At 34.5% G+C, this 20,829-nt stretch overlaps 1 protein-coding gene and 1 long non-coding RNA gene across 2 annotated transcripts in view; one reads left to right on the top strand and one right to left on the bottom strand.

Annotated features, from left to right (window-relative positions):
- Positions 1 to 4,968, top strand: part of LOC138856291 (uncharacterized) — a 113,521-nt gene extending 108,553 nt beyond the window's left edge. The window contains exon 2 of the long non-coding RNA XR_011395459.1: positions 4,384 to 4,968. This is a non-coding gene — a long non-coding RNA (uncharacterized lncRNA). The remainder of the gene's footprint in view (positions 1 to 4,383) is intronic.
- A 13,496-nt stretch (positions 4,969 to 18,464) lies between these two features.
- Positions 18,465 to 20,782, bottom strand: LOC106625342 (serine protease inhibitor 27A). Its single transcript, XM_014245169.3, has one exon. It carries the CDS (start codon positions 20,071 to 20,073, stop codon positions 18,658 to 18,660), a length of 1,416 nt encoding a protein of 471 aa, XP_014100644.3. The 5' UTR covers positions 20,074 to 20,782; the 3' UTR covers positions 18,465 to 18,657.
- Between the last annotated feature and the right edge of the window lie 47 nt (positions 20,783 to 20,829).

Raw genomic sequence — 20,829 nt, 5'->3', positions numbered from 1 at the left:
ATGTTGCAACAAACGATAATAGTTTTGTTCACCTAACGGCTGATTGTAACATCTGACACTAATGAAAACAGATATACGTATGTATAATAAATTATCAGTATGCCGACACGAGTTGAAATCCTGATGACTGTCTATTCATCCGACTGTGTGTGAAAGCGATAATTAAAAAAAAAAAGTATCCTCATGAAACATGGTACACGTATCCCTTGACATTGTTATTGTAGATGGATGAAGTCGTGCCATTTTCACATCCACAAAATGCTGCTGATGATGAAATTTAGATACAAAATTGTAATTTGATACAGAATTAAAAAATATTAAAAAGTGGTGCCATTCCTTAACGAGTTTAAATTACGTTTCTCAAAAACCACTAACGAAAAATTGCAGAGAAAATTTCTTCTGGCATCTGCTCATAATGTATCAAGCTGGACGAAATCTGCTGATAACCTCGCCCACTTCCCCTATAACAGCTATGTTTAAAACTACTCAAAGTAGCAGATGGCACAAAAGGGTGCATGGGACTCATTGTAAAAATCAGACAGTGGGCATGCTAACATCCACTTTAAGGTTAAAGTTCATATCTAGCCACTAATTGAAAAATATCACCAAAATTTGGTGGAAGATATAATTTTTATAAGGATATAAACATAATTTTACAAATTTGGTGTAAAACATAATTTTTATATTTCCTTACAATCCTTATAAAAATTATGTTTATATATTGTATATATATATTATATTATATTTCCTTATAATCCTTATAAAAAGTATGTTTTGCATCAAATTTGGTTGAGACACTGTAAAAATGAGTAAAATCGGATTACAATCACGCCTACTTCGCTGATAGCACAATATCTCGAAATTTGCTTTAAAACTGAAACCAAAAATTTTCCTTTTTTATAATTTATTTTTTCGCTCCACACTACTATATATACGCTAAAGCTGAGGAACTAGGTTGCAGAGGTGTCGTTCTGAAATTTAGCACACGTACTTTCCTCTCCAAATACCTCGCATTCGTTGGAACCGCCGAGATCGCTATATGAAAAACTTTTTCACTTGACGAGATACATAATTTTATATTCACCAACTTAAGCAAGGGTTATTATGCAAGGCAATGGTGCTATCTGCGAAGAAATTGTTCAGATCCGACAACAATAGCATATAGCTGCTATACAAATTGACCGATCGAAATCAAGTTCTTGAAAGAATCTTTTTTATTTGTTAAGGGTATTATAGCTTCGGTGCAACCGAAGTTAACGGTCAGCCTGCAGTTAGCCGCCTTAATAGCCGCCTTAATAGCTCTGTTATTCACTGAAATTTGAAACACCAAATCAGGAGAAGTCTACGTTTAAAAAAGATTATTACCCATTCAAAATATAATAAAATTAAATAATTTTATTACTGTTCATTAATTCCAAATATCCGTAATTGTTTTGTTTTAGTTAGATTAGAAGAAGTATTGCGTTTTCAGATTAATTACCACTGGCAAGTAAATCCAGTACAACAATTTTGCTGATGTTATTAACTGCGAGAATATTCAGCAGAAAACAATAACTTTAAAACATAAAATCAATACTTATGCTCAGTTAATATTTTATTACAAGGTATTATTACTTACTAAGTTTATACAGTTTCTGTTGTAGCTTATTGTCTTAGTTACGAAATAAAATTTATTATTTTCTAAAAATATGTTTAACTCTGAAAAGTTAACTAAATATGTATATATCTAATAATTAAGCGTTTAACTTTAATATCAAATATTAATCGTATACCAATTGTGTAAAAGAGAATTAATAGCGGACACAAAGCGTACTATCTTATAACCAGTGGATTGCATAATAAAAAATATAAATTAGTAGAACATAATTTCAAAAACTTTTTTCGTGTTTTAAATCTACTTGTGTATCTACAATAAATACGTACTAAATATTCTATAAGCAATAAGTTGTTGATAAATGAAAAAGATGTATACGATTTAAAATAAATGACTTCATATAGCCTGGCTTTTCTTGCAGCAACTTTGTATCTAGTTGCCCTATTACAAAGCAATCTCCTGTTTACTTCGTATCTGCACGTGCTTTAGAGAATTCCTTCATATCACTTAATCACACAAATCGTTTAATTAAATTTCCTTTGCATCCCTGCAGGGCACAAAAAGGTACACCTTTCAAGCTGAGTGATTAAAATATATCCTAGTTCAGGTATGCGGCGCCTTTAAACACACGATTTGGATTAAATGCGAGTAAAGCAAGTAAAAGCTTCGTTTGCACCGAAATTATAATATCCTTCACAAATACAAAATATTCCTTAAATGAACTTTTTTATGTTCGGTTAGTTTGTATGGCAGCTATATGCTACAGTAATGATCAGATATGAACAATTTTTTCGAAGACTTTACCTTTGCCTTGAGCAATAATACATGCCAAATTTCGTAAAGATATTTTGTGAAATGTAAAAGTTTTCCATATAAGCAGCTGATTCAAGTTGTTCAGTTTGTATAGCAGCTATATGCTATAGTTCACGGATATTAGCGTTTCCAATAAATGAGCAGTTTCTTTAGGAGAAAGGGATGTGTTCGATTTCATCGATATGGAAAAAAAAAATGAGTGACTAGTTTGCGTGTACACAAACAGACAGACTTTCAAAGCTTCAACCATTCTAATAAAATTGGATTGTTCTTTTAAGTCTTAAGTCTATTTAAGTCTTCTACATTACATCACAAATGTTTTCAAACGAAAATGAAAAATGCTGGACAAATTAATTTAAAAATTTACATTAATTGTATAAAAGTCTAGTAGACATTTCGGATTTTTATTTTAACACTGCTGCAACGTTTATTGAAAATTTAACGTGTAACTCGTAAATTAACCTCTAATAGTTCTTCTAATTTCTCAGCAGAATTCTGATATAATTGCAGACGGCTGGCAATGTGAATAGCGTTTATGGTCCTGATACTGTAACAGCCAATCATGCGCAATTTTGGTTTCATCGATTCTATTCCGGTAATTTCGTTGTCAAAGATGCACCACGCTGAGGAAGACCAATTATCGAAAAAAATGATCAAATAATGGAAATCGCCGAGTCCAAACATCGATTACGATTGTCCAGGACTTAAAAATTGCACAAAAAACCGGTTGGATACGAAAAGTAATAATTAAAGCATTCAATTTCATGAAAAAATAACGAATTTCTTTACTTTTACGCATAATATTTGTTCTGCCTTACTCCATTAACACCCGCGGAAACGAGCGTTGGAATTATTTAGTATGGGATCAAACAAACAACAACATCATTATGGCAGCATTTCGTGTAAGACACTTATATTCCATGCTTAATAATATTTACTGACAAAATTATATCCCAGCTTTCTCACTTCGGTGCTAGCTGTTTTTAATGTTCATTTGTGTGGGATGATGCCGTTTCCTTATTTTCCATGTAACACTTGTTCGTGTATGAATGCTCATGAAAATTTGGTTCATGATTCTCTAAGCTTATTTTCGCAGCTAGACAGCTTTCGGATAGAGATGGATCCTTGTGAAGTCAATGGAGTAGTCTAGTAGTAGTTTTGTAAAGATTTCTATGCTGGTGTTTTTGTTTTGCATTACAATCGAAAAAATAATCGATCGTTGACTTTATGACCTTCTTTTACTGACGCTATGACAGTACATTTCCATTAGCTTTCGCTATTCAATTATCACTAAAAGGTTGTATACAGAATAAATCTTCGGTATGAGATTCGAGTACCCCATCAAGAAAATGAATGGTGATTCAGCATACGGAATTTTTGGTAGAGACGTCAAAAATAATCGACTCTTCTCACACATATTTCAAGCGGGTTCGTAATAACACAAATAATATATTTGTGGAAACTCTCAGAAACGTGTTTAGAAAAAAGGGTTTGAAAAGCTATCTGATCTCTTAAGTATTATTTTAAGGCTATTTAAGCTACAGCAGCAAATTAATTGCGCTTTTAACTTCTGTGTTGAGCACTGGATTGCTCTTCTGTTTAAAACTCGCCCGAGAAAAATCTCAGCTCATACAAAATACGAATTTTCAACAATCATCGACAGGCATTACCAAACCTTTTTATTATTACCTTATTTTGGTAATTAAAACAAAAGAAATCCGAAAAGATCTTAATCTTCTAAGATCATCCATTTATCCTTCTGAATTTGATTTTTATCTTTACTGAGATATTTGAGAAAAACTCTTTGGAAACAAGAATTCTTCCTAGAATTCTAAAGCTATACCTATATTATATATGAAAAAATTTAAGAAACTTTAGACACGTTGAGATCATGGAGTTAAAACTGTTTGATACCATTTTTTTTCCTTTCCAAACCACTATAATTAATTAATTCGAAGTAATTATTTTCCTTACAGGGCCTACTCGCAGCCATTCGTATGCATTGCAGAACACGCTCGTATTACTGTCGGAATCACTGCAGCCACTGTTGCTATCACAGCGATCAGACGCGCTATTCGTGTAGTGCATTACGTCAGCAGTTGATTGAAGGATTATCTGAATACGAATTCGAAGGAAAATTCTTGAAGGACATCAAAGCTAGCTGTAAGAATAAATGAAGGAAAGCGAAAACGCTCACACAAAAAGTTAATTGGAAGCCACTGAAACAGGATGTACAAAATATACGTTCGTTGTTTTTGTTCTTATTTGTTTTTATTTTAGTTAATGCACGACGGACTCTGCATTGCGTGCACTGCAATTGAAGAAAAGCTTAAATCAACTAATGGCGATGGAAGCATGAGAATACATATTGTACAAATGCGTATACCATAAATATGTAAATGCAAATTAATGTGGGCAGGAAAATTTCATTCAGCGTTATTAATGAATGTGAAAGTTTAATAAAGAAGAATTACGATATTAGCCTTAAAAAGTAAAAATAAAGATATGAAAAGTTATAACATTTATGCCGCTTACTGAACAAGTTCGGCATAGAAAATGACTTCAGCGGATTTTTTTGTTTGTTTACGTTGCGTCAGTACGTAGCAATCCTGCTCATGCTGCTACGGACATTCAGGTACTTAGCTTGGCTAATAACGCGCTTATAAACGCTTAACCGCTGATTACTTGCCCAAGCAGAGATAATTTTAAGACCTTTTTTTGCATTTTTTACCGTTCCAAGTGGATATTAAAAAGTTTAAAATGCTAAGTGTGCTTGAAAATGCACAATACGTACATATATTTATATATATATTGTAAGTATTATAATATACATAAGTAAAAATAGTCCGTAATTGGTTACCATGCAGGTGAGCGTCGATGCACACTTCTATGGCAAGTAAATATTGCTACGGGCAATGGACACGCGCAACAATTTCATTAGCGTAGTAAAAACATCAACAACACCTGAAGTCACAAGCTCAGTGAGTACAGTGCCGCCACTCGCAGTGCCAAGAAATACCCAAAGACGTTTTCATCAGCATAGCAATTTTCAAAATCAACGGTAATGTTGGCTATCATCAGCGATAGCGCAGAGAAAGTTTCGAAGTAAAAAAGAGGGAAGAGAGAAAATCAGAACTTATCTACAGTTTTAAAAATTTTGTATACTTACAGGCGCATAAGTATTCAAAGCTTAAAACATTTAGTTTTTCAGTGTCCCTTTTTCTTTAAAAAATATTTTATAATATTTCATGATAAATGTGTGCCGTATTTTATAAATAATTCGTTACGCACTGCGTCCGGTTGATTTTAAGGTTGTATGTTCCGGATATTAGGTACGACTTTGACGTAACCGCCTAGAAGTATGCCACGATATCTAGATGCGATCGTCTCATAGCGCATACAGCCGAGCCCATTGTGTGATTGACGCCTCTTTAATTGCAGCACAAAAAGTTGATCTGATGATTTCGAAATTGACAAAACTTGTTTTTTTTTAATGTTTCTCCTTTAAGCTCAAAAGTATTTTAGAATATCTGTTCTATCGAAAATTTATAATGGTAATAATATCGCAGGGACTTGAGTTTTGTTGAAAAAAAAGTTCCGACTAAGATCGAAACGTCGAAAAATATACAAAAGTAGTCACTCAATAAAACTGACTCACATTTTTATAATTTCTAAGACAGAAATTGCAACTTCTGCAAATGGATGCGGGATATTCAAACATGCCCCTAAAGTACGATACAAATGTTCAGCTGTATTCATTGCTTTCTTTGTCTGCAGCAGACGCTAACTTAAGACGTGTTTTTATGAGCATGGCGATTTTCGCATGTTAAAAGAAGGGATCAAAGAATTTGTTCATGTATTCTTGATAAAAAACATACAGTATTGTATGCCCCTTTAAAATAGAAAAGTAGTTAAAGGCCATCGATAGCGAGGCGTATATTAAGTGAAGTGAAGAAATGCATTGTTCCATTTAATGGTAACTTATAGTTGACTCAAAAATTGTCTTTTATAATCATTAATGACTTAAACTTTTATTTAAGAACACGGAAATCTTTATTTTCAAAAAAAAAATTTAAATGACTACCAAAAAAAGGTTTTTAAGTTGCAGTGTGGCCGCTTAATTCAATGAGCTCCATTAGTTTATCTTTAAACTAAATTTTTCAAATTTGCTGCGGTGATTACTCGGTGACATCCGATCACTATCACATTTTTTCCGATTGTAAATTTTTGATTTTTTTTAATCGCGGGTCATTGTACGAGCAATATCTTCTAGTAGAGATTCTTTGTTTTCTAAGTTTAGACGGAAGGAATCTCTGCATCAGTGGATGATATTTATTTGAGCGCTGTCGAATTCAACTCGGACAATAATTGAATTTTTTTCTTCAAAACTTTAACTGTGGATTCTAAAAATATGTACCCTTCAAATTGTAAAATAATATTTTTTTTTTTTTTAATTCATCAAAATCGCCTTTTACGGCTAACTCTAGGTGTATACCTTAATATAGGCCAGCCATAGTTCAAACTCAACGCTTAGAATATCATGAACTGGCATAAAATCTATTTTCGTTCCCGAAACATGCGAACTTCTAGAGCTGTTAAAAAGGTAAACGGTTCTCATTATGCCTAACACACTACAAAGCTAACGCAATTACCTAACGCAAACCGTATGCATTGCGGCTCATTGGATATAATTTATACGGATTTTGGCTATTATGAGATTTACATAATTAAATTAATATGACAAGAGCAACGTTTATATTATTAAGCGCATAATTTCTAACGACGGCATCAAAATTCAACAACGGTCACTTTGGGATTGAGTGGCGAACGTTAACTTCTAATGACCGCCCAAAGAGGCCTGTTTATTTTAACCACACATGCACATATTTGTACATACATATACGAGTATATATGTACAATTTAAAGCTGTATATACATTTCTGCATACTTATTTATACATATAATAGAAGTCAATGGCTTTAGCTGATGCGGCAAAATCATTTAATATTAATACATTTCAACCCAACATGAGCGGTAATACTCACAATGCAATTATGCATAACACCTGAGGCATTTTATGTAAATGCAAATAAGCGGCGACGCATTTGCCATCTAATTTGTTCCAAAGTGAGAAGGGTATATTTTGTATTAAAATGGGCTAAGGTGGTACATAATATTAAATTTAAGGGGAAGATAGCGATCAGTGAGTCGGTTGTTACTGAAAAATTTAAACTGACAGTGAAAACCAAAGGGATTCTCACTTTCAATTGTTTGAGAGTTTTTGTGAGCCAACGATGCGTAGTTGAAAAACAGCAGTCTTATTGGAGGTTTGAATTGAGACGTAAGATAGGGTAACTCTGCGCTATCCGCAACTAACTACTGCAGTTTGTTAAATATGAACATCTATTAATGAGAATGTTTTTCAATCTCAATATATATGAATTAACAGTGATCTTGAAAAATTTGAAATTTTATGTTCCTAGCTGCTTATGAAAATTTATTAATTCAGAGCTTGCTTCCGTTACATTTTTAAATATTTTGTTTCAACACACAAATCTATTAGAAAGATTTTTTGAAATGCCCATTTGATAGATATTACGAAATATTAGCGAATATTAGTGCAATTTGTGACAAACAAGGCACATATTTTGGGAACCTCAAAGCTATTGTCAAGAGAAAGAAAACGCAGCTCTGATTTTGTGATAACAAGAGAATCTTTCATATAAATTGGTCCTACACAAACAACTTAAGTTTTTTAGCGTTTGTAAACCATCATGCTTGATCGTAATATTAAAAGGCGATTTACTCATTTTTCACAGCCAGATCTCACACTACGAGTATATTTAATAATTTCTTGTTGAATCCTTTCGTGAAAGTAACTGTACTGTAATTTTGAACGATTTTCACGAATTTGAAAATCTGCGATGATTTTAGTTAATGAAAGCATTCTTGTCGTGTTCTTTAGACGAAAATATTCTCGATTTTAATTATTTTGTTGTAAAAAATTTATTTTAAACAACGCCAAAAAGCATACAACGCAAGATATTCTGGCTGTGATTATGAATATAGATTGTATACGAAACTTTCACATGGAAGAAGCCTCTGGCAATCAGAAGAAATGAAATATAGAAATATACCATATATAACAACTTATGTATAGTATATACTTAGTAGGTTGGTTGTTGAACCCAATAAACCTTCTACCGTCAGACATAAAGTACTTCGTCGAGCAGCTATTTGAGGATTGAGTACTAACTTTGTTAGAGGGTTTTCTTTTCATTTGTTCCTAACTATTGTAATAAAAATATTTTCGTATCGCTTTGTTATGCTCTTATGGTCCACGCGTACTACTGATCTACTATTGATTTATTTATCAATGATAGTGGTTAGACGGTGGGTTCAAAATCTCATCTTCAGTTATCTTCTCTCATTTAACTGGACTGAGTAACTTCCTTGCCCAGGAGATCAAGTGAGAGCAATTCGGATATGGCTAATACTGCTACTCTCCTGCGGAAATCATATATACCATATATTGCATTTATGAACTGAACTTTTGAACATTTCTTGCAGGAATATAGATTTCACTTAACCTACCAGCAATTCATTTATGGATTGGCAACTAAGTAAATGCGTTTTTTTTTTTTAAATCAAAGACAATTTTTTCATGGAACTAAATAACTTTATTCTGTAATGTATTGTCCATTTTGATCAATGACCTTTTGCCATCTCTCAGGCAGCATCATAATGCCACGTTCATAAAACTTCTGGTTTTTATTTGCTTCAGGTACGATTTGACATCATCATCATTATTGAAATTTTTACCATTCAAGAAGTTTTGTAAAGATCGAAACAAAAAGTAATCTGATAATGCAAGGTCAGGACTATGTGGTGGATGTGGCAAAACATCCCAACGAAGCTCCAATAATTTTTGCCGAGTGACCAAATATGTGCGTGGCCTTGCATTGTCATGATGGAATACAACACCTTTTCGATTTATCAATTCGGGCCGCTTTTCTTCAACTGCATTGTTTACTTTCATTAGTTGTTCAATTTAGACAACAAAATTGATCGTTCGGTTGGGCGGTAAGAGTTCAAAGTAGACAATTCCTTTATAACCACCAAACTGATAACAAAACCTTCTTTTGATGAATACCAGCTTTTGATGTTATTTAAGCTGGTTCACCTGGCCTGCTCCACGATCTTTTCCGCTCGATATTGTTGTAAACAGCCCATTTTTCATCGCCAGTTATCATTCGTTTTAAAAATGGATAATTTTCATTACGTTTCTTTAGCAAATCGCAGTTGTTAATGCGTTGCGTAAAATACGTTTCTTTCAGTTCGTGAGGAACCCATGGATCGAGTTTTTGAACATAGCCAAGTTGTTTTAAGTGATTTCAAATGCATGTATGTGATACCTGAAGCTTCTTTGCAATCTCACGTGTTGTATTGTGACGATCTGAATCGATTATTGCTTTGATTAGGTCGTCATCAACTTCAACTGGACGACCAGAGCGTTTTTCATCTTTGAGTGAAAAATCACCAGAACGAAATTTGGCAAACCAATTTTGACACTGCCGTTCTTTTATGGCTTCGTCACCATAAACAGCACATAACTTTTTATAAGCTTGCGCTACGTTTTTCCCTTTGCGAAAATAAAAAAGCAAAATATGACGAAAATGTTCCTTTTGATCTTCCATTTCCAACGAACGCCAAACGAAAACTACGCAACCGATCAAAACTTTTTTACTGATTGACAGCTGAATTGTCAACTATCAAATAACAAAATGTGTTTTACATTTGGACTACGCCAGCAAACCTAAAAATTTAACTGAAGCCATCTATGAGTGAAATCCGGAATTACTTGTTGCCAACCTATACATAAACCCTTGTGACTTACAATTAACACTGCTCCTATTTTATACGTTGTCAATTTTAGCTATCTAATTCGTTGCCAATTCGGATTCTATCGTGCACCGAATTCCGCAACAAAGCATAGAGCACAGATAAGATTTCTGCGGCCATCTGGTTTTCATACAATTTATAAAATTTTTGTAGTCATTGTTGCTGTTGTATAGCACAACAGTAGCTTTCAAAATGTATTTCTACTGTCACTAAAACCTTCACGACAATTAGTGCTAAACGAATTCCCTTTCAGCAAGCACCATTAAAAAAACTGTTTACAGCTATGGTTATGACGGGGGGGATAATACATTCTTAAATCACTCCGTTTTTCTGTATTCACTTTCATTATATAATATATAGCCTACTCGAACTTGCTTAAGTTGTGTTCAAGAATTGTTCCATCATGTTTTGCAATAATGTAAAGTTTTGGGTCATGCTTTAATTCTATACGTAAACGCCTTGTTTTATGCTCACTTATTGTTGGCCAAAAACAATAAAAGAATACAGACAAATGTCTAAATTGCAAACCATAAAAGTCTGAAATACAGTTAAAGCAAAAAGCAGCAGCACAAAACGAAAAGGAAATATTAAAATTCAGCCATAAGCATTAATACAGATAAGCAATAACGAAAAAACGTATGCTGAATGGCAAACTTTTTTCTAAGCGAGTCGAAACAGTTTTTTAGAGACACATACATACATATATATGTATAAATTTACAGAGGTATTACTAATTCAGAACAATTTTTCGAAATACTTGCTCGTTTTGTAAATTTCACACTTGCATTGCTTAATTTACAACTAAATGAAATTGAGGTGAAGCAACAGGGAAACAGCCAACACAAAAAAGTAGGCTATTCACGTTGAAAGAACCGTGCTGCAACTACTATCTGCCACTTCCGCTTGGTTTTGGCGCCGGAAATAGCATTTGGTTGAATGTGCACACAACACCATTTCCAATTAATCTCTGCCTGCAGGCGTGGTTTAAATTATGTTAGTGCAGCGAAAACGAGTTAATCAACATTGGATGAGCAATAAACATTTCAATGCATAATAAATTGCCCACCATGCAAGAATAAGTTTTCGTGTTGCTTTTAGTTTTCGCTAGTTTTGGAAAAAAAAAAATTATAGACAAAGTAGTAAGAATATTACACGGTAAATAAACAAGATAATAATATAGTGATTAATTGTATAGTGTGAAAGCTATTCGTGGATATTAAGTATTAATTATATATCTCAGCTGTATATTAATAACATTTTAGATATCATATTTATATTTGTAAGACTTTCTAAACCTCAAATCCGATTCAGAGCACTTTTCTTCGAATTAAAGTTTCCAGCAAAGAAATAAATGCTCATAACAAGTGTACTTTACATAAATAGAGTCAATACGGGGTCAATACTACCCCTATCTCGCATATACGTAACCTAAGATTTTCAAACTTCCGGTTGGCCTTATACTATAAACAACAGTCACTATGTAAGATACCTTAGCAAAATTACCTCAACGTCTAATATAGGATATACTATAGTTTAATGCCGAAAATATGTGAATTTACCCCCACTCCCATGTAAATATTATATTGTATATTTATAGTTTTGCCAACAACTGAGTGTCTTTGATCTTTACAAGTGGCAAGTGTATAAAATATTCGGTTGCATCCACACTTAGCCCTTACTTACTTGTTCCATGCGTGTTTTTAAAAGTAGAGGTTTCATTACAGTACTGCTGCGTTTGACGCTAAATCTCGGAGATCTCTTCCGTGTTATATTTAGAGACATATTTATTAATACTGAGCACTCTCTTTTCTTATTTCACGGCAGGACGTGACAGATTAAAAATATTGAAAAAAACTGACCGAATCGTTCGCATCAGTGATCGCAATTGAATATGTGTTAATTTGCAAAAAACTAAACAATTTTCCACGAATTGATCACTCAAGGAAAAGCGTTTTTTTTGTTTTTTGAACGCCCTGTATAATACAATACTTAGTTTTTATATTCTCGCAGCCTGCTGCATAAGATCATTTCACGATATAAGTAGTTCGCGTAATGTATATTAAATTAACAAAAACGACAAGATGAATTAATTTCACGATATTTGATTTTCGTTTTGTCCCACCTTGAGAACGAGCCACTACTCGTGTAAAAATTTAAATATTTTAAGCAAAAATGGCTACTTTTATTAATTGTGGGAGACGGTTGAAGAAATAACTCTATATATGATACTTTAATCTAAAGTATTTTAGAACAATGCCTACCTATTTAAACTCAAAATTTTGAGCAGGCTTGGTATAAAGAGATTCAAAATGCTCATGCATTTTGTCTTTTTCTTACTTAACATATTACTTCAATGATTTCTTTGACCATACCTTTTTTACCGATTTTTAACCGTATTATAATAACCCCTTTTATGAATCCTTGAGTCTAATTTTCATAACTGATTTTGTTTATAGAACAACGTAAGGCCAATGATCGCTGTAAGGTAGTTTCGGTAAAAAATACAAAGAACAGTATAAAAGCAAATTTAAGCAAAATGTTGGTGCATATTCTGAAAATATGGCATAGTAATTTTTCCCAATCAAATTTGTACACATATGTATAAATCCCATGAACCATCCAAATGTAGCTATGTTGCATACTCATTTTGTCTTCTTCTGTCAAAAGGCCAGGTAATCTCTTTGACCTCTTAAAAGTGTCATTTACAGTTATTACCACAATCCGCTGCGGACAATCCCATAATTATCACATATCGAGAAATTTCCTCTTACCTACCATTATACTAGCATTTGTTTAGAGAACGTGACATTATGCACAGACGTATGATGTATGAGTTTGTGCATTTATGCAGCCTAAACAAATGCTTGTTCGCTTACACGAATCGCTCTGACAGACCCGCCATGGGAAACACATTAATTATCACACAATGGACTTTGAGTGTTCGCATTGACTTTCCTTTGTTTCACACAAAACGAAAATAGTTACTGAAATTAGTTGATATATAAATATGAACATTTTCTGAAAGAACATCAAGGTTGTAGAAACCAATGTGGGGGGAAAATTCATTTCCAAATAATGTTTTAATGTGATGAACGTAAAATTTATGGAATAATTTCGATATTTATACTCTAACAACGTGTTGCAGAGAGTACACAAGAGTGGACCACTACCACATCCAAAAAATGCCGTTGAGTGAAAAATATGAAATGCTATAACTAAGCCACAAATTAAGATATAAAGTTTTATTTTTATATATGAAATCAGTGTAGTGTGGTTGAGAGCTTTGTTGATAGTAGATGGTATTATACCTATACACCTGCCAATGAAAGTATTCGACATATACATTTTTCTATTTATTTTTGAAATATTCCTTAATATAAACTAATAAAAGATCAAAAATCAGTGTTTTTTGAAGCAATAATTTATTTAGTTTGTAACTTGATGGCTTTTATGATAATAAAAACAACAAAACTAACCAAAAAAGCACAAAAACTAAATTACCTAGAAAATTTAAACAAAAAAAATATTCGACAATTACGCAAAAGAGCGAATTCCAATGATTGACGGTAAAAAATAACGATCGGTTTAAATATTTTGCTTAACACTGTTTTGCAGCAATCAATTTTAAAGCGACATTTAAAGTAAATAAGTGAAGTATTAAACATGGGTCGTAAAAAGAAAGAAGTGTCTGAAGAAATAAAAAATTTTATCGCAAAGTACTTTAAAAGTGGATTAACCGAAAGCAAAATAGCCGAATTAGTTGATAGGCCACGTACAACTATTCATTATATTATTAAAAAATGGAAAGATAAGAAGTCGGTTGAAAATCATCCAAGGTGTGGTCGACCTAAGGTATTTTGTAAAACAGACGAACGTTGGTTGGTTCGCCAGGTCAAAAAAGAACCAAAAACAAATGCCACGGTTCTCTCCAAAAATGTTAAAGAAAGCCTAAATATAGATGTGACATCCCAAACCATTCGAAATTATTTGAAAATTAATGACTATAGGGGAAGAGTTGCGCGCAAGAAGCCACATATCTCTGAAAAAAATAGATTGGAAAGATTAAGTTTTGCAAAACGTACATAAGCCCGCTGAATTTTGGAGTAATGTGATCTTTGCAGATGAGAGCAAATTTAATCTTTTTGGATGTGATGGCAAAGTAATTGTGTACAGGAAACCCGATACAGAGCTGGAAGAGCGAAATACAGTGGCAACTGTGAAACACGGAGGTGGAGGCATTATGATTTGGGGGTGTATGTCAGCAGCAGGAGTTGGAAAAATGGAACCAATTTGCCAAATCATGAACCACATGCAATATATTGGTATTTTGAAGAGAAACTTGCGAACTAGTGCAGAAAATCTCGGAATCGGAGCGACTTTCCAGTTTTACCAAGATAACGACCCGAAGCATTCCGCATTAAATACAAAGCTTTGGCTTTTATACAATTTCCCTGGAGTAATTAAAACGCCTCCTCAAAGTCCAGATCTAAATCCCATAGATGCTCTATGGGATCATTTAGAAAGAAGACTAAGACAGCGTCATTTTACGAGCAAAACCCAAATGGAGCAGATACTAATGGAAGAGTGGAACAGTATAGACACATCCATAACAAAAAAGTTGGCCGAATCAATACCAAGACGTTTAAAGAAGTAGTCCGAAGAAAAGGAAGAGCTACGCGATATTAAAAAATGATTTTTTGTTTTTTAACTTGGATTTTACATGAATTGTCAAATATTTTTTTTGCTTTTAATTTTCAAGAAATTCAGTTTTTTGCTTTTTTGGTTAGTTTTGCTGTTTTTATTATCATAAAAGTCATCAAGTTACAAACTAAATAAATTATTGTTTTAAAAAACACTGGTTTTTGGTCTTTTATTTGTTTATATTAAGGAATATTTCAAAAATAAATAAACAAAATGCATATGTCGAATACTTTCTTTGGCCAGTGTATATCTCTAGTCTTTTTGGCACCTCCTAGAGCAGTATACAAATCGATAAGATAAAGTAACGAGATGAGTTGCATTTCGGATATCGGTCTATCCGTCTTAGTAATATATAAGGTTGTCAAATATCTCCCGCTTTTTTGCTCTTCATTCAATGCTTTATAAAAAGTGTTACAGTGATCGGATTTAGTTAAAATATGCGCCGTTTTGTTCGATGATCTGTTTCCATCTAGACGGCAACTTCATAATACCTTTCTCGTAGAAGCCCCCCTCCTTATTTGCGAAGAATTCGGACAGCCACTTTTCACAAGCCTCTTTTGAGTTCAACTTCACACCACCAAGGGCATTCGCCATGGACAGGAACAGGTGGTAATCACTTGGCGCTACGTCCGGGCTATATGGTGGATGCGATAAAACCTCCCATCCGAGCTCCAGTAGCTTCTGACGAGTCATCAACGAAGTGTGTGGTCTGGCGTTGTCCTGGTGGAACACTACACCCTTCCTGTTGGCCAATTCTGTACGCTTCTGGTCGATCGCCTGTTTCAAGCGGTCCAGTTGTTCGCAGTAGATGGTAGAATTAAGCGTCTGGCCATATGGGAGCAGCTCATAGTGGATGATTCCCTTCCAATCCCACCAAACACACAGCAAAACATTCCTGGCCGTCAATCCCGGCTTGGCCACTGTTTGGGATGATTCACCGGCCTTCGACCACGACCGTTTTCGCTTGATATTGTCGTATGTGATCCATTTTTCGTCGCCAGTCACCATCCGCTTCAAGAATGGGACGAGTTCGTTCCATTTCAGCAGCATATCGCAGGCGTTGATTGGGTCCAGAAGGTTTTTTTGCGTCAAATTATGCGGCACCCAAACATCAAACTTTTTTTTGTATCCAGCCTTCTGCAGATGGTTCAAAATGGTTTGGTGACTAACTCCCATCTCCTGGGCGATGTCACGAGATGCCATATGCCGGTCTAACTCGATGTATTCCATGATTTGATCGGTATTTGTCGTCACAGGTCTTCCGCCGGCTGGCTTATCCATGGTGTCGTTTTCACCGGCTCTGAATCGTCGAAACCATTCCTCCGCGGTTCGAAGTGATAGAGTACCATCCCCCAAAACACCATTAATCTCACGGAACGTTTCTCTAGCGGATTTGCCTTTAACGAAGGAAAACTTTAAAATAGCGCGAATTTCGGCGTTAGTGAACTCCATGTTTACACGTCTATAACTGTTAAACGCAATATCCAAACTAATAATGCATAGCTTTGTTTTGTAGGTTATGTCAAGACCTTTCAAATTATGTATAGTGTTGCCAGATACGAGCTCTGTAGCGCTAAGGGAGATACCTTCCAACCTTATATTACTAGAGTAAAATTGTAAATATCCCAACGATACTTAGCGCTCTGAGGAAATTGGCTTGGAAAAAGGGCTAAATCTGACATTTGCTCCGCCCGCGAAAAGTCATGAATTCATCTAAAAATCCAGAATTATCCGTCAATAGTTAAGTGGTATATTTTGCATATTTTTGTAGTATGTCTATGTCCCTAAAAAGATTTTTTGAAATTTTTATTATTTTCGGAGCTACAGCTCATTTTGAGATGCGCCGCCGAACTGTTCCGGTGACGCGCGCCTTTTCCTTAAACTTTAAATTCGTTTTTCTATGAACTACTTTTTTGGAAACAGTGTGCACTACGAGGGATTTGTGAATTTTTTTTTATATTTTTAAAAAATTCCGAGCGGCAAAAAAACAAAGAAATAACGAAACATATTTTTTAAACAGCCCACTTTGCCGGCCTGGAATTTTTTTTAGTATTATAAACGATTTGAACTCTTTAAATATTATTCAAAAACATGTAAAAAATGTATAGTAAAAATTTTGTAGTTTTGTTTATATCGGGTAATGTAAGATAAGTATATCATCAAGCGAATATATTATATTGGATACATAAATTATAGTTTAATGCAGAAAATGGGGAAAATTGGAAACCAATTACCCCAGCTACCATATACTATATATAATGATGGTCGTTATTTTTGGCACACTTTATGCCGCGTATATCTTTTCGTATATACTTCAGTAATGTACATTAAATTCACCCGATATACTTTTTGCTTTGTACTAGTCAATATACAATACATATGTGACATTTCAATGTTTTCATTAACATAGGTATATAACCTAACTAATTTAGCGCCGTGTATGGTGTATAAAATTTTAAATCGATAACTCAAAAGCTGAGAGAGAGAGCATTTATAGTCCGATGAACGGACGGACATGGCTAAATTGACCCAGCTTATTACGCTAATAATTTGTAATGTATATTTGTAATATGGTATGGTATATATTTTATAATATCTCCCACGTTGCCTTCTACTGTGTGTTACAAACTTCGTGGCAAACTTAATAAAGCCTGCTCACGGAATAATTGTACATACTCATACTCATTATATGAGCAATAGTCAATTTCATTAAAAGGTCTAGAACGAGCAGGCGGCTTTAATATTTCTGTTACTCTTATTTTTATTGAAGCTTTACAAACTATTGGAGCTTTGTTTTAGAAACAAAACCAATCTGAATATCACCTTTACTAAACGTTTAAGAATAATGGGCTCATTATGCCGAATTCTTCATTAACATTGTGTGAGGCTTATTAGTCAATGCTATATTTGTTTGAACCAGACATTTTTAAATTGACTGTTTCGTTTTGTTTGCAGAATATACACTTACTTATATTTAAATTTTCATTAATAAAATAGCCCACAGTTTTACGCTTTTGAAATGCCGAAACGTTTCTATTCATTATTTCCATAGAACGGCCATCGACAAGCTTTCTATAGAGAATTACTGCGAGGATGAGTGACAACGCGATAACCGCAAATCTTAATCGTTATCAATAAATCTAAAAAAAAATCTAAAAGTCAATATTTTCTCATAATTATTTTGCTTTCGATTTTAGATTTTTGTGCAAGTAATTTTCCAGCTCTGCTCTGTTGTTGCTTTAAATTCTAGGTATTTATTTACATTATGTAAGGCATATTAGTCACAATTATAAATATTCGGAACTGAGCAGATAACTTCCAATTAAAATTTCCCGTCTCTGTTAAAAGTTTCGAGCTTATCAGCTTTAACACAAGTACATAAGTGCACTTATAACTCAACAGAAGACAGACAGATAAGGATTAATAAAAAACAAATTATATTAGTTTATAAATATTTCCTTATAATATCCGTTTATTTTTCTTGTTACACAGTTAAAAATATTAAGTTTTTTATTAATGCACCATATATGTTCATTTTTCACATAACATTAACTAATGCTGGGCTACACTAAGACCTAACACTTAAAATTACAAATTATTTACATAATACACGCTAAAAACCTAAGCAACTAAATAAAAAGAATCGCTCATGTCGTAGGATTCATCACTTTACCGGCAAAGAGGATATTCCCCGTGCTCTCTTCTTCAATGAAGAAGGCAAACGGTCGATTCACAATGAATTCCTCTTCATCGGCGCCAAAACGATTTACAATTTCTACTTCCGTAGCACTATAAGCTACTGTGCCCACTTCGTTGACATCGATACCGCTTTTCTGCAGTATATTTGAAACCATCAATTGTAAGTCTTCGTTTGCAGCCATAGCGGTTAAATTAGCGTTTTTGGTGAAGATGTCCTCTACGCCCAAGCGACACAAGGCTGCTTTCAGATCGGTTTTATAGGCGAATTTGAATTTGGGCAAGACCACACGCACTTTACTGCGTTCTGTCATCCATTGCATATGCTTCAACTGCTCATTTTGCATGCGAGAGATGAACAAGTCAATGTTTTGACCTTCATCAGGTAATGCGATGAACATCGAGAACTTCTGGCCACGATAAGGCAGTCGTATAATTTTCGCCTTTAACTCATTACTCTCATGATAATAGAAGTGATCGGTCAATTCCATGTAAGCAACCTTCAATTGATCGGTTGCGGTGCGATAAAAGGTGCCAGGGTTCGTTTCAGTGAACTGACGACGCCACTTGCCATTGAAATAGATGGCATTCACTAACAGCATAACGCTCTTCGTAACACTTTCGTCTGTAACCAATTGCTGCAAGCGACCCTCCGTGACACGCGCAATCCAGGAATTGATCTTCTCAGCCGCCGCGACGCCGTCGTTGAAATCTAGATTATCGACAGGTGTTTGATAAGCTGACTTTAACAGGTTGGCATATGAAGGTAGCGCTTGCACTGATTTATCTGTATAGAGGCGTGTCTCTAGGCGTAAAGTATAATCTGCGTGTTTCTTCTTCAAAGCCGTAAGCGTCTTACTATAAAAATTACGTAAATTCTCGAGCGACTGTATATCGCCCAGGGTGGCAAGTAGTTGTTGCTGTGAACGCGTGCCATTACCTGTGGCTTCAGTGAGTAGCGCGAGCACGAGCTTCACGGAAAAGGGTGAAAATACGATATTCTCTGCATCTTCAGGCAAATCAACACCCACAGCAGCAGCAGTTGCAATCACATTACGACGCGGTGTTGTTGACACCAGTATTTGCTTAATTAACGCCCATGAAAAGCTATCGTGCACATCGCTGCGATATGGAACATAATCATCTATGTCATCATTGAGCGACCCTTCAGCTGGCAGTGGTATGAATGTCGTAAATATTCCAGGCGGTATGTTAAATATATGGCTCTCGTTAACGGCAAACTGGAAAACATCAAATTGTGTCGCATTATTCTCCGTCGGTAGCGTCACAGTTGCGGGATAAGAGCGTGCGCGTGCGATAAATATCACATAGGCGGCAAGAAATTCAAATACGTTCAGAAACGTCATGTTTATGATGTCACGAAAACGTTTGATTTTTATAATTTGCGTAAAAAGTAATTTTATTCTTAGCGAAATTGATAGCAAACACACTCCAAAGCCGATATTAGTTCGTCGGCGAACTGCTCACAGCAAGTCTCGCGCACACAATGACCGGTCCCGACTGCCTTCGCTAACGCTTGAGTTTGCCTATGGGAAAACCAGCTTTGATGATTACTGTACTACGATGCGCCAATAACAAATGTACAGCAACACTTTTTGTATAATGTGTTGATTGATTGTGAGTTGTTAGTTGCTTTTGTAAATTGTCGTTTCTTTGCGTTGAAGTTTGATGGCTTTGTTTGACTTTGGTTTTTCTGTGATTCGTTGCGCTTGCTCGGAGATGAATGAAATTCTTTCTTATCTCCCGCGGAACCACATAAATATGCGCTCTCTTATATTATTATTATTAGTTTTTGTTGTTGCGTATATATTAACGTCTGCGTTTATTTATTACGCTGCTGTCGTCACAAAATGCTGGTGTATGATGTTAATATATTATCAAGTCAATACTTTTCAATGAGCTGGTTGTTTTTAGTTTTAATCAATAAATTTTAATTCCCGTGAAGTTAATTGGTTAAAATTTAAGCGCTCAAATGCTATTATATTTTTTCGAAATGCTTCAGCTCTGTTACTACGTTGTATCGTCTAACAGCTAATTCTACTGACTGCTGCTGCTCGAGGAGCATGCGAATATTTTATACTAGTTTCGAAAGTATGACTTAG

This window comes from Bactrocera oleae, chromosome 3 (genome assembly GCF_042242935.1).
Source record: "Bactrocera oleae isolate idBacOlea1 chromosome 3, idBacOlea1, whole genome shotgun sequence".
Classification (NCBI taxonomy): domain Eukaryota; kingdom Metazoa; phylum Arthropoda; class Insecta; order Diptera; family Tephritidae; genus Bactrocera; species Bactrocera oleae.
The sequence above is the reverse complement of the archived record's forward strand: the minus strand, read 5'-3'. Positions and strand labels throughout refer to the sequence as shown.

Excerpts from the sequence above, each read along its gene's own strand:
- LOC106625342 (XM_014245169.3), bottom strand. The coding sequence starts at position 20,073 with ATGACGTTTCTGAACGTATTTGAATTTCTTGCCGCCTATGTGATATTT.